This window comes from Ochotona curzoniae, unplaced genomic scaffold (genome assembly GCF_017591425.1).
Source record: "Ochotona curzoniae isolate NIBS_2020 unplaced genomic scaffold, NIBS_Ocur_1.0 scaffold_3223, whole genome shotgun sequence".
Classification (NCBI taxonomy): Eukaryota; Metazoa; Chordata; class Mammalia; order Lagomorpha; family Ochotonidae; genus Ochotona; species Ochotona curzoniae.
In genome coordinates, this window is record NW_024467108.1 from 4,565,287 (window position 1) to 4,579,642 (window position 14,356).

A 14,356-nucleotide genomic window follows, 5' to 3' on the forward strand; every position below is an offset into this window, starting at 1 on the left:
ACGTGGGAGACTTGGAGTAGCAAGAGGTTCCTGGCTCCTGGCTTTAGATCGGTACAGCACCAGCCGTTGCAGTCACTTGGGGAGTGAATCATCGGACAGAAGATCTTCCTCTCTGTCTCTCTTCCTCTTCTTATATCTGACTTTGCAATAAAAGTAAATGAATCTTTTAAAAAAACGTAGGAATATGCACCTACTTGGAAATGGAAGGGACGAGACCACAGGGAGACTTTCTGCTTCTCCATAGGGTTGTTGTTTCCATCCTCCTTATCCCTAGTGAGGAGTGGATGCAACAATGAAACACTCTCTACCAGACTCTGCAAAAAGCTGATACTAGCCACCAATAAGGAGAAGCAACCAACATCCAACCAGCAGACTTCATTTAGGAAACTGCAACAGAACCTGGGAAGCTACGAGAACCAGATCGTGCACTAACATAGATTTACAAAATGGTTCGATCTACTGAGGCTTTGAATACAGTAGATGTGAAATCACCTGGCTTTGGGGCTGGCATCGTGGTCCAGTGAGCTAACCTTCCATCTGCAATACCACATTCTCAGCATCTCATGGCAGAGAACCAGTTTCTGTCTGGGCTGTTCTGCTTCTGATCCAACTCCCTTGTAATGTGCTTGGGAAGGCAGTGGGAAAAGGCCCAAGTATGGTTCCTGCCACTAATGTGGGATGTCCAGGTTTCTAGGTTCCTAGATTCAGCCTGGACAAGACCTAGTCATTACAGTCAAGTAGGGAGTAGACTAGAGGATGGAAGATCTTTTCTTTCTTTCTTTCTTTCTTTCTTTCTTTCTTTCTTTCTTTCTTTTTTTTTTTCTTTTTTTGTCTCTGTCATTCTAGTTCTCAGATAAATCTTGAAAAAAAAAAAAAAAGTACCTGGCTTGTCTCCAGCACAGCTAGCCCTGTCATTGTAAAGTCAGCTCCAGGCATTGGGTACTATCTGGTCTGCTTACCTGGCTTTCAGTTAGACACTCAAGCAAAAGGACAAAGGACATGGAGAGCAGGACTCCTCAATTCCATCTGATGCCAGAGAATTGGCCCCAGAGTAGAGCAGAGCAGCAGGAATTTCTCTATTCTAATAAGTCCTAGATTTGGTTTTTCTTTTCTTTTTTTTTTTTTTAAGATTTATTTATTAGAGACAGAGAGGAAGATCCTCCATCAGATGATTCACTCCCCAAGTGACCACAATGGCCGGTGCTGTGCCAATCCGAAGCCAGGATCCAGGAACCTCTTCCAGGTCTCCCACGCGGGTACAGGGTCCCAAGGTTTTGGGCTGTCCTCAACTGCTTTCCCAGGCCACAAGCAGGGAGTTGGATGGGAAGTGGAGCTGCAGGAACTAGAACCGGCACCCATATGGGATCCCACTGTACTCAAGGAGAGGATTTTAGCCGCTAGGTCACGCCACCAGGTCCTAGATTTGTTTTTTCAATGGACCTCCTCTTTTACCAATTAAGATTTTTTACCTGATATAATCAAAGGTACAGATTTTGACATCAGTAAACTGGAGTTCTAATCTAACCAAGCTATTTACTAGCTGTGGGAACTCAGCCAAGGCAAATTACTTCCTGGGGCCTCAGTTTCCTCATCTGACCAATGGTAACAATAGAACAGGGAGGCCAGCACATTACCTAGCTCATAAGGCAAATATAAAGAAATCTGTACATGGAAGCAGTCTGGAGTACCCTTGTCTTCCTCGCTGTACTCACACTGCCAACATCACTCTTATTAGACCTTGTATGACCTGGGTGTAGTTGTGCCAGAGCAAGGCAACTCCTTGTCCTGAATAGGACAAAAACAGAATAAGAGGGAGTCCTCATCCCTGCACCCCTGCCAATGCTTCCAGCCACTCCAGGATGTGTTTGTCCTCACCAGAAAATCCCGGTCCAGGATGTGTCCAGAAACATCTAATTGGCTTTGCTGCTGAGACTCTTGATTCCCTCGGACCTCAAGAGAAATGTTCTTCCGGCCGTGCTGACCCCCAGCAGGTGCTTTTGCTGTGCCCTTAGAATTCTTGAGGTTACCTTTTCGAGCCACTAACCAGTGTCCTCGGCCTGCTGGAAAAATTAGAACAGCGAGAAGATGAAAACTGCAAAGTTCCGGCTAGCGTCACTGTGGAATGCTGATCTAGACCGCCCAAACCTAAAACAGCTCCTGGTAACCTACCATGCACCAGACACTCCACTCCTGCTGGGGGTGTGGAGAGAGGTCTGCACAAACGGAACCCCTAAGCCAGGAAACAGCATCTTGCTGCCTCTGCCTTATAGAGGAACAGGCTTAGACCAAAAGAGGTGGAAGGACTTGCCCAGTTCCCTCTTTCCTCACAACTTAGTCTTCAAACTTTGCTGTTTCTTCAGGACCCAGGATCAAGCATTTCCCATTCTGTGAAGTCATCCCTGATCATCCTCAGCAGAGCTGATCACTCCTCCCCAGATCAGCTGCTTGCTCCCCTGTGGGTCACCTCTTGAACAAAGCCCAATGCATGATCTCCACTCCATGGGTTCCACCTTCACAGACTTCTGCCATTAGTAGGGAAAGTATATGTTAGGAACTTAGAATAAGAGAAAGACCAGGTCCTTGCAGTTCAACGCACAATATTGCATGTTCACAGTCCTGCATGTAGGAATAATTAGATAGTGTATGTAAGTTAAAAAAAAAAAAAACCTCTGATGTTTACCAGTAAGCTTATGCAACACAAATCACAACATTCTGGCAACTGTTTTCTCTTGCATCTTCAGTTGACATACTGCCCAACATTCAATGACAGTAATTATTAATTCATTTATGATCTGTCTTTTCCTCTAGAGTGGAAACTCTAGAACAAGAGACTTAGATTAGTTCATGTCAGTATTTCCAAGGCCTGCACAGAGCTAAACTTGTTGTCACACTTGCTGAATGATCAGACCACAGCCACAGCTGAGACCTTCCTGAATACCTACTTTGTGCTGGGAGCGGGAGTTATGGAAATGAATAGGACAGCAGCTCTGATGGAAAGGAGCTCAATGAAGTAAAGCAAGCCATGGAGGTCTAGAGATGGGAGCACCCAGCCTAGAGCATAAGTGGATCTGTATGCTGGAAGAAAATCACTAGCTGAGATTCAAAACCCAAGCACCACAGACAAACGGGAAGGGCTAAAAACAAAAACATATATATATATGTATATATATATATATATACACACACACATATATATATATATCTCCCACACGGAAGACTGTCAGAGCTGTGGGAACCAATCTGGTGTCTCTAACCACTGGCTTTCTCTTGCCACAGCCCACTATCCCAGCCTCAGGGACCTGTCCCAGATTGCCTATCCACTATGGCCAATCCTACCTCTTAGATGCAGTTGCTGCTCTACATCTCACAAGAGCTATTTCCTGGCCTCACTCTGGGTTTGACAGATACCTTACTTTTTAAGGCTGTCCCCATTTGGAGCAAGGACTTAGAATCTCCTTTACCCTACCTCATCTCCCCTGACTCCCGAGGACTCCAGCACGAGCTGGTACCAAACCCCCAACAAAGACAGGAAGGACGGCCCAAAAATTAATAAGGGAAGAGATGATGCTAGTGAGGTCAGCAGAGTCATATTATAAAAGGTCCTGAGGACCAGCATGAGGAGTCTGGGTTTTAATGGGGTAGGCTTTTAGCAGGAAGGAGATCCATGGGGAGAGTTTTTCCCTTTCTTTTTTCATTTTGAGGTAATTTTAGACCTTCAGAAAAGTTTCAAAAATGGAACAGAGAACAAATATAGTCTTTGCCAGCTCCCCTAATATGAACTTATATAACTATAATACAATTACCAAAACCAAGAAATCAACACCAGTGTAGTATTAGTTGCTGATTTACAGCCCTTTGACTTGTGCTGGTTTTCTCACTAATGGCCTCCCCCTGTTCCAGAGCTAAAACCAAGATCTCACACTGCATTTGGTTGGTTATGTCTCTCTCATCCCTATTTCTGGTTTGAGTCTGTGACAGTGATTCTATCTTGTTTTTTCTTGTGTGACCTTGACACTTTTGAAGAGCACAGGTCAGTCTATAAAATGTTCCTTAATTTAAATCTGTTTGGGGCTTTTCCATGACTATATTAATCTTAAGGCTTTGCACATTAGTAAAAACTCAAGACACAAAGCTGTGCCTTTCTTGTTGCTTTAGCTCAAGGAGTTTGGGATGTTAATCAACCTTACAACTAGTAAAGTACATTAGGGTCACTGGGTTAAAGTGGTGCCTGCCTAGCTTCCTTACTGGGATGGCACTCTCTGATGATCAGTGTCTAAAATCAACGGAAGTTAAGAAAGAGAGATTCTCCTTGATCATGCGGGTGGCTCTCACCCAGTCAGCTGAAAGCCCTCAGGAGTACAGGCAAGAGGTGAACAATGCATCATTTTGAGGATTAGAAGACCTTAATGACCTAAATCTGATCAGGCATCTGTTGCCCATTCCTGGATGTTGTTGTTTATTTTGCCCCGAAGTCTGGGCAGCCATGGAATGGTTGTAAAGAACTAGAACCACTTGGTAGTAAAATAAGGACCCCTCCCTGCCCCTGGTGAGGGGGCATTTGGGGGAACCTCACCTCCTGCATCTCTTTTACAGGACTATAGGCATGGACCACATTCGTGTTTTCCTATATAAAAATCAGGACTTCTTCCTTTGGGTAGAGAGGTTGGATATTAAGGCACTGGTAGGCCACCTGCCCAGTTGCTAGCTCCCTAAATAAACTTTCTCTCTTTTCCCTAAACCCTTGTCCTGAGTCATTGGCCTCTCTTGGAATGAGTATCTGATTTCAGATTCAGTAACAGAAACAAAATTTGAGCTTTTTTTAGAGACAGAAAAAACAAAACAAGACAAAAAAAACCCCCAAAAAACAGCCAACCAACCAACCAAAAACCCCTTGCCTCAAGGATCTCAGGTCATGCCTCAAACCCTCAGTTCCTTTATGAGAATTTCCAGCCTGTTGCCCTGACCTACAAACTTCAGACTTACCAGGTCCCACAATCACATCAGGCAATTTCCTGAAATATAAAGCCTATTGATCATCAAATCATCTATTTATTACTAGTTCTGTTTCTCTGAGAACACTGATTTCTACAAAAGCCACAGAGAGTTCTTACCTGCAAAATCACTATTGTGTTGTCTGAATTGTGATTTTCTATTTCCCTCATTTCTTTTCCTTCATTCCTTGTACATTGAAAACCTGGAATTTCACCATAAGAAAGCATTCTTCCTCCTCCCCCAATTAGGTATTTAAATATTTTTATTTCAGTATGAACTGCTGAATGCCTATTTATTCTATGGTTTGCATCCCAATTCTCCTACATTTATTTCATTGTTTAGATTGTCCCAGCTTTGGCCATAGCAGTGCCTTCAGACTGGTTTGTACATCCTTCCAATAAACTCTGCATTTTTCCCTGCCCCAACCCTGCAAACAAGATGCTTTTGCTCTTTTCAATAGGGACTGGTTTTGAAACCAGGTGTGTGCAGCAGAGCAAGAAATACACATATTAAGGAGTCAATCACAAAAGAACAAATACCATATATTCTCTCTCATATAAGGAAGCCAACATGGAAAGGGTAACTCCAACAGTCCAATCTATCCTGGTTTTAATTTAATTTAATTTTATTTTCTTGGTTTTTTTTTTTTTGGCTGTATCCCATGTGTTTTGATGTTTTTACTTCAGTTTGGTTGCTTCCAAATAATCTAGTAGAATTCATCATGTGCTTATGAAGCAAATGCTGGCACCATTTTTCCCAAGAGACTTCTGTGTTTCCTTTTTGTCATGCATGTGTTGGCTATTCAGTGGTGTTACTTTTTTTCAGGGTGATATACTTTGTTGTCGATGTTATTGCTGTTGTTGTTGATGTGGTTGTTATGAATTGATGTCAATCTGAAACAGCAATATTATTTCAACCCCAAACAGCCTGTATCTCATGCAATAAGATATTGTGAAGTAATCAATGAATCAATAATCGATATGAGTCAGACTGCTTCTGATCTACATCAAAGAATTGTAAAACCTAATATACTTGTAAGGCTCTATGCTACTCGGAAAGGGGGAGGGAGAGCAGAGAAATCTTACATCACCCAAGAAGGTGTGAGGAAGACGGGAAGTATAACCTATCAGGATCATAACTGGTAACTCATAGACAACAGACTCAAATCAGCATTAGACAATAGCAAAACTACGAAGGCATATGGGGGGAATCAGGAGCAACCCCAACAACCTCTTAACAGGAGGTCATATGCACAGAGCAGGGGGGGACCCCAGAGTGGAGCAGGCAGACAGGAGGAAGCTTGTATCCCAACTCTGAAGACTCCTAGATTCTCACCAAGGACTATCAGTACGAGCTCCGAGGACTACATCCCAATCGCCAAGGAGACCACGGGGAATTGGAGTGCCTTCGGAGGCCGAGAACTCTGAGGTCACCCATTTCCATTTAGGTCTCACACATGGGATGGAAGAAGCCCATACCCTGCCTTGCAGGATCCAAGGTCATCGGAACGACAACCAGGAGCACTGAGCGGTCCGCAGAAACAAAACAGTAAACTTCCTTCAGGACTAGGGAGAGGAGCTTTCTCTGGTTCTTGCCTGGTTCTAATTTTGGGTCCCCACTCTCTCTCATAATGACCATCAGGATTGCTCCAGAAACCCCTCAAAACAAATTAACAAATAAACAAATAAACAAAAAAACCTAGAATAGATGGAGAACAGCGAGGAAAGCTTAGAAATAGGAAATGGGCAGGGGGGATGCACTTATAACTCACTGGGTAGGACACGAAGATTAGTTGCTCCTCACTAGGGTATTGAGGATTTCTCTGCACACCCCTCCTAAAACTGTTCACCTAAACTGTTGACATATGTCTTGTTACAGTTATAGAGCTAGACTACCTGAAAAACAGCCAGGTTCTGCAAAATCAGGCTTCAACACTATGAACTGCTAAATACTAAAATTAAAATAGACATGAGACAGCTGAATAGTAATCTATAGCCATTTTAAGGTGTATAGAACCCAGCTGTATATAAACTAATAATTGTAATGTCAATGTAGAAGTCATAGGATGTGGTTCAGAACTTGTACTCTTTTTTTTGTTGTTGGTGTTGTTGTTTTCTCTCTCTCTCTTTGAACATGCTGGTTACACAATATCATGTCAACTAATTCCAGTACGTTGTAAATTGTTACTGATGTAATGTCGGGGCTTTCAATTGATTGGGATGATACTCTTTCGGCTGTACCTTCAGACCAGAGACTGTCTCCCCATGAAATTGTTGAACTTATCTGCAGAATAAGATGCTGGACTCTATGCTTTGTAGATGCTTGCAAGGAAAAAAAATCTCAACTGAATTTGATCTGTGGTAATGCAACAAGATGGAAGAATCCACCATGGGGCGGGGGGAGCGGGTTTTGGGGAGGGAAGGGGGAAATCCCAGTGCCTGTAAAACTGTGTCTCATGATGCAATGTAATAAAAAATAATAATAATAAAAACAAAAATAAAACAAACAAACAAACAAACAAAAAAAGAGTATAGTAAAGGCCAAGCATGTGCTGGGATCACCTATGGGCACTGGTTCTAATCCCGGCAGCTCCACTTCCCATCCAGCTCCCTGTTAGTGGCCTGGGAAAGCAGTCGAGGATGGCCCAAAGCCTTGGGACCCTGCACCCATGTGGGAGACCCGGAGGAGGCTCTTGGCTCCTGGCTTCGGATTGGTTCAGCTTCAGCCATTGTGGCTACTTGGGGAGTGAATCATCGGATGGAGGATCTTCCTCTCTGTCTCTCCTTTTCTCTGTGGGTCTGATTTTCCAGTAAAAATAAATAAATCTCCTTTTTTTTTTTCTTTAAAAAAAAAAGAGTATACTAAGGGCCTGGTGCGATAGCCTCGTAGCTAAATCCTTGCCTTGCATGTACCAGGATGCTATACAGGTGCTGGCTGGTGTCCTGGCTGCTCTACTTCCCATCCAGGTCCCTGTTTGTAGCTGGGAAAGCAGTAGAGGATGGCCTGAAGTCTTGGGACCCTGCACCCACATAGTAGACGACCTAGGGAGAGCTCCTGTTTTTGGCTTCAGATCGGCTTAGCTTTGGCCAGCTGTTACAGCTGCTTGGAGAATGAACTAGTGAATAGATCTTTTTCTCTGTATTTCCTTCTTGTTGTATATCGGTCTTTCAAAACAAAAACAAAAACCGCCGAAATCTTTAAAAAAATTAGTACACTAACACATAGACACACACGTCTGTGCTTCTGCACCTATCCGAGTGTGTGCGTGTGTATGAGAGAGTGTGAGAGAGAGAACATATGAGTGACAGAGAGATCATAAATCCATATAGACAGCCTCATTGGAAGGATTTTAATAAGTAGATGGTCAAGGAAGGTTGCTAAATAAAAATAAGTCATTCTGTGAAGTAGGGAGGACAGACTGGAGAAATTTCTTCCAACATTCTACACAATGAGTGGCCAACAAAGTCCAACACTTAAGAGTACACAAGTGTCCTTCTCCCTGGTCCTATTCTTTTAAAGCAACAAATCCAATCCAGAGGACCCACACTTTGAGACAAGATTCCATCTCTAGGGACCTGCTTAGGAGCTTGAGAAAGTTCCACCATAGGTGAGATTACAGATATGCTGGGAACAATGTTTAGGAGGGTCCATTTTAACACATTTTATTTAGGAGCTGGTCACAATATGATTACTTATCAAATAAGAAATACAGATAGGCAAACAGCACCTAAGAGAGGATGGGCACTGAACATTTGTTAGAAGCTGGGGAAGAGAGGGATAGTGTGAGATGGGAGAGTTTGGCTCTCTTGAGTGAATGCTGGGTCGTTTAGCACTGTGCAATGCTGTATAAATACAGGAATGAGGTTGTAGTGGAGACTGGGGCAAGGTTAGACTCCGAATGACACAGAATGCCAGGAAAAAGGAATCAGTGAGAAGCCACAAAACAGAACAGGGGCAACATGACTAAGCGCATGCTTTAGAAGTCCTCCTGGGACTGCTAAGAGAAGGCAGATGGAAGGGACCAGACTGTGAGGGGCAGGGAATGATAGTGAAGGGATGGGAGAGAAATGGCCTAAAGCAGGAGCCCAGTATGGGGGAAGAGGTCCAAGTCTGAAAAGTCACCTGACCTTTATCTGTTGTCCGAAGCAGATTCTTGGCTGGAAAGCAGTTGTTCAGGTAAGGTTTTCCATCGTCCAGCTTGTAGCTTCCCAAGTAGGCCATCTCCCTGAATGCCAGGCAAGGAAAGCAAGGAAGCAGGAGAGTGAGAAGCTCTGGTGAGCTTGGGAGCCTATCAGAACCACCACACCTCATATATACCCACCCTGCCTTGTGTTAGAAATGGCCTAGTCACTTACCATAAAGAATCTTCCAGTTCAAATAAAATCATACTGAGTGGAAGGCTCTAAAGAGCAATTACTCTTTTTTTTTTAAAGAAGCGTTTATTTTTATTGCAAAGTCAGATATACAGAGGAGAGAGACAGAAAGGAAGATCTTCCGTCTGATGATTCATTCCCCAAGTGACTGCAACAGTCATGCTTTGATTCGAAACCAGAAGCCAGGAACTTCCTACTCCAGGTCTCCCATGCGGATACAGGGTCCCAAGGCTTTGGGCCGTCTTCACTGCCTTCCCAGGCCACAAGCAGGGAGCTGGATGGGAAGTGAAGCTACCGGGATTAGAACTTGCATCCATATGGGATTCCGGTGTGTTTAAGGCAAGGACTTTAGCCGCTGGGCCACCATGCCAGGTCCAAGAGCAATTACTTTTTGACACAGATGATACCTGTTATGAATTCTAGTTCTGACCTCCTTTTCTCTAGGATCCAGCAAATTACCTGTTTGTACCCCAATTTCTTTACCTGCTGATTGAATGAGAAAATGCTTGTGAGCAGGTTCAGGACAGTTGGCACATGGCTATTACACACTGGTCATTTTCTATTACAGTGGTGAGTAACAGGAAGCCACGACTTGTCCCCCAAGGGTTCACACATAAGTAGGAAGCTATTGTGATGCTGAAAGGTAGTGTGGTCTTTAAGGGGTCAAGCCTGCTCAGAGGGTCTCAGGTCATTGGGATAGGTCATCAGAAGGGGGTTGGTGCTTCAGTCTCTGGCTTTCTGCCTCACTTTGTAATCTCTTTCTCCTGCACATGCTCTCACCATGCTGTCATCCACCATAAAGTTCTTACCAGAGCTGAAATTATATTAGTATCAGGCTCCTCAACATCCAGAACTGTGGCTCAACAAACCTCTTTTCTGGCTAAAGTGCCCAACCTCCAGTATTTCATTATAGTAATTGCCTAGATCATAGCAGGAGAAAGGTTTGGCTGTATCTACAGCCTGAAAAGGAGCAGGTAGAGAAAGAAATGCTCCTCAAGACAGGCAGACCTACAGAGCCATCTCTGAGGATCCAGGAAGGGTAGCATGAGCACCTGGGTGGGGAGGGAGGGCAAGTAGACAGCTGTGACAGGGAAGAGATATCAAGGATTCCATGTGTGCCAACTCCCTAACACTTTAGGAACTAAATGAGCATCGTAGAAATAAGATTCCACTTCCTATTGTCTCCCAGAAGAGGTTCCCAGAGCCTCATTGCTAATTTAGAATGAGTGAGATTTCTTTGGGCAGGTGGTGGTGGTGGTGGTGCCTGTGTGTCTACTCATGCATATGCACAAAAGTCAAGAGGAGAGTACTGTTCTGACCTCAGGGTCTGACTCAGGCTTTTCTCAACTAAATTACTGTTCTTTTCAGAGGGCTAGACATTTTGAAATTTCCTCAAGGGAACAGATACCTTTAACTGCAATTACACTCACCACTTGTCATTCAAGAATTCTGAATGTAAAAGAGTTTGCTAAAAACAAGAAGAATTTTTGCTATAATCTGATTTCAAAACCTGCAAAAGGCTATACTCTAGCTAGGAGTTGGAAACACACATGTGTACACGCGTTGAGTAGGGTGAGTGACCAAAACTGCACATGCTCACACACATTCCTGCTCTTACCCACTGCCTTGCAGAAACCTAGTTCAATGACACCCGATCTTCATGCTGCTTTGAGAGATGTCAGATTTTTATGCACCATCTCCTCATCATGTGACTGTCAACAACTCAGTCATTGCTTTCAAACAGTGTGGAGGCTGAACAAATCACCATGAACCAGATTCAACTTGTGGGCTACAAGTTTTTGGTTTTTTTCTTTCTGATTGTTATTCCTTGATTTTTCTTTCTGTGCAAATTAAACAGTAAGTCCAGTTCAGCAAAATAAACTCCCATGCCTTGATTTTTACAAATTAATTAACAGACATTTCCTTTGTCTTGAAAATGTATAGTTGGGCACTGCCCGGTGCAGTATGAACATTGTCCTAACCCCACTGCTTCTCCTGCATGTGTTCTCATCCTGTGCATCTAACTGACCAAGAAGTGGTGGTCAGAAACACTGCCCCCAAGGTCTGCTTTTCTCCATCTCCACGGCTTCCACTGAGTCTTCCACCATCTCTTTCCTACAATACTGCAGCAGACTTCCGACTGGGTTCCTACTGAGCCTGCACACCAGGTGCCTGAGCCTGGCCTTGGAATCCCAGGTCCTAACTTCCCAATTCTACCCAGTCCATCCAGGCTCACAGAGTTATTTCCTAGTCCAAAGGCAAACCACTCAAATTCAGTCTTTCTGGCCTTTGTTCCTGGAGTTTTTTCAGCTTGAAATACTCTTTTCTACTGGGTTCACTTGATTGATGGCATCCTTTAAGATTCAGCTCCACACCACCTCAAAGACCTACGTTTCTTAAAGCTGGAGCTTTAGAGATTTCTCTTTAAAGGGATCCAAATCTGCTTTGAGCCAGCTTTAGAAAATTTCAAGCGGCAGAGATATGGAATCTGTAAGCCCCTGGCTGGGGGAAGGGAGGCCATCTGGAGAATGGAAGCATGCCTTGGAGGACAGTGGGGGGAGTCCAGTAAAAGCAAGAAACAATGCAGAGAGGTGGGTGCCTGAAAAAAAAAAAAGAAAAAGAAAGAAAGAAAGAAGAAAAAAAAAGGCTTCCTGGAAGTAACACACAGAACAAGTAGACAAGCAGAATAGGAAGGGCGACAAAGTTGAAAATGGGAAGCATGACTGCAGGCATTTGTCCATCCACTGCGCCTTGGATTTCTCCATATAAAACAAGAATGAAAGTGGCCACAGCCATGGTGCCCTAGGTTAAGCCTCCGCCTGCGCTACTGGCATCCCATTATAGGCACTGTTTCAAGTTTTGGCTGCTTCACTTCCCATCCAATTCCCTGCTAATGTGCTTCAGAAAGGAGTGAAAGATAATCCAGCTCTTTGGGCCTCTGCACCCACATGGGAGACCCAGAAGAAGCTCCAGGCTCCTGGCTTCAGACCAGCCCACCTTTAGGCATTGTGGCCATTTGGGAAGTGAAGCAGCCGATGGAATATCTGTCGCTTCTCCTCTCTCTAAAAATATGCCTTTCAAGTAAAGTATTTTAAAAAAAGAAATAAAAGTTTCACGTCCCACATAATAGTAGTAAGGATGAAATAGTGGGGGATGGGAAAGCATCTTTCTATCTCTAGCCCGGATTCCACAAAATCTTTGCTGATTCTTCCGAGGAGAAGCAGCAGATGCCTTTGGCAAACACTAATGTTATTTCTTCAATTTCTCTTTCACAGCCTAAACTCTTTCTGTATCTCAAGGTCACCAACAATCTTGAGCGGCTGCTTTCAACATGAACCTCCAAGTCTGAAAACATGTCTCTTCCATCCTTAGCACCCAGCTCACAAGACACAGCCAACAGACCTGTGTTAGCCACATCAAGGCAAGGATGACACTTGCAGGATACAAGTGGGTGTTGGTACCTGCTCTGCCTAAATAGACCCTAAGCTCCTCAGGGGACAGGACAATATATATGGTCTTCATCAATTTACTCCTAGCACAGCGCCTGGTACATAACATATTTCATAACTATGTGTGCAATGGGTGAATTTGTTTATCTCCTTTGGGTCAACACAGGGTACTAGGATTTCCTGGCTTCTGACCTCCCCTGCAAAGGACTTGAAGTTCTCCTCCTGGATTCCTTCTGAACTGCATGCTTCTCTGAGCATGTTACCTCTCATTTCATTATAATTGTTTTCTCTCCTCAATTTCCACCTGCCATGGGGCCTATGATTACGTGATTCATCTGTGTAGCATCAGCATTTAGCACAGGGCCTAGAATTCACTTCACATGTGTAGGGGGAAATTACTGGCAGATTTACACTCAAGTTAAACTTGCAGGAATGTCTCCTGAACAACGGCATTTATCTAGTAGATAGGTGAAGGAGGGAAGAGTGTGAGTAAATCCCTGGCTGGGTAATGTTAGAGACTGATTGCTGGAGGAAGGTTCTAGCAACTTACAGAATAATAGGATCTGCTTCCAGGTCTGCACCTTACTTACTTGATCTTTGACTTCGGGAATGGCCTCTTGACTTCCTTTTTCTTTTGTTTCTTCACCTGTTTGTTCACCTGCAAAATGACAATCTTTTCTGAACCTGCCCCTCAGAGCTCTGTGAGTTTTGTCATTAATTTTAGCCAATTGTGTACAGTCTCCTCCAAGATAGGTTTCTCCCTAGCTCCTAGGCAAGACCTATCAGATCAAATAACCATGAAATATATTGGAGAGGGGTAGGGGAGAAGGAGGGGAGAAGAGGGGAAGAAGGGGAGGAAAAGGGGAAGAAGGAGGTGGGGGAGAGAGGGTAAAAGAGAGAGGGGGAAAAGGCAGGGGAGGGAAAAGAAAAGGATGAGGGAGAGAAGGGGGAAGGGGAAGCGGGACATTAGGGAGGTGGGAGGGCGAGAGATGGGAAGGCAGAGAAGAAATTAGTTTTATGACAGAAGGGTGTGAGTGTGTTACTTAAGTAAAATATGCAATGCACAAATCAGAAACAAAGGAACAGGTTACATAAGCAATCACACAAAAATACAATTCAGTAGGATAAGTTGAAAGACAAGGCTCAACTCCGGAGAAAGATGCTTGCTATGCATACAGTATGTTGGACAAACCAAATTCAGGTTCAGGAGGGACAAAAAGACCTGGCTATAACTACTAACAGAAATCCCAGTTCCCATGAAGGAATATTAAGTGAGAAGGTAGAGCTGCAGCTGGTGAACCAAAGAAAAGGACATGTCTTGCAGACTGTTTTCTAGAAGTTAACCCCAAAAAACGTTTATATGGCAGAAAAAAGAACATCTAAGTTCCAAGCTTGTTGCCTGCAGGCCTACACTAGCTTCACCTGCTTCTGGTTTCTAGCTCAAACTTGACTGAGCTAATCAATGGGACTGTGGTACCCCTAGCTCCCAAATATATTCATATATACTCATTCCTCGCCCCTTCCTCTCTCCCTCTTTCACAC

General features: G+C 43.9%; 1 protein-coding gene across 1 annotated transcript in view; it reads right to left on the bottom strand.

Moving 5' to 3' along the window:
* XRRA1 (X-ray radiation resistance associated 1) overlaps positions 1-13,460 on the bottom strand; it is a 55,469-nt gene extending 42,009 nt beyond the window's left edge. Inside the window, exons 1-3 of the mRNA XM_040964258.1 lie at positions 13,405-13,460; positions 9,120-9,217; positions 1,876-2,057 (exon numbers count right to left, since the gene is read on the bottom strand). Of these exons, the coding sequence (XP_040820192.1) occupies positions 1,876-2,057; positions 9,120-9,213 (276 nt within the window). The 5' untranslated portion in view covers positions 9,214-9,217; positions 13,405-13,460. The remainder of the gene's footprint in view (positions 1-1,875; positions 2,058-9,119; positions 9,218-13,404) is intronic.
* Positions 13,461-14,356: the final 896 nt, after the last annotated feature.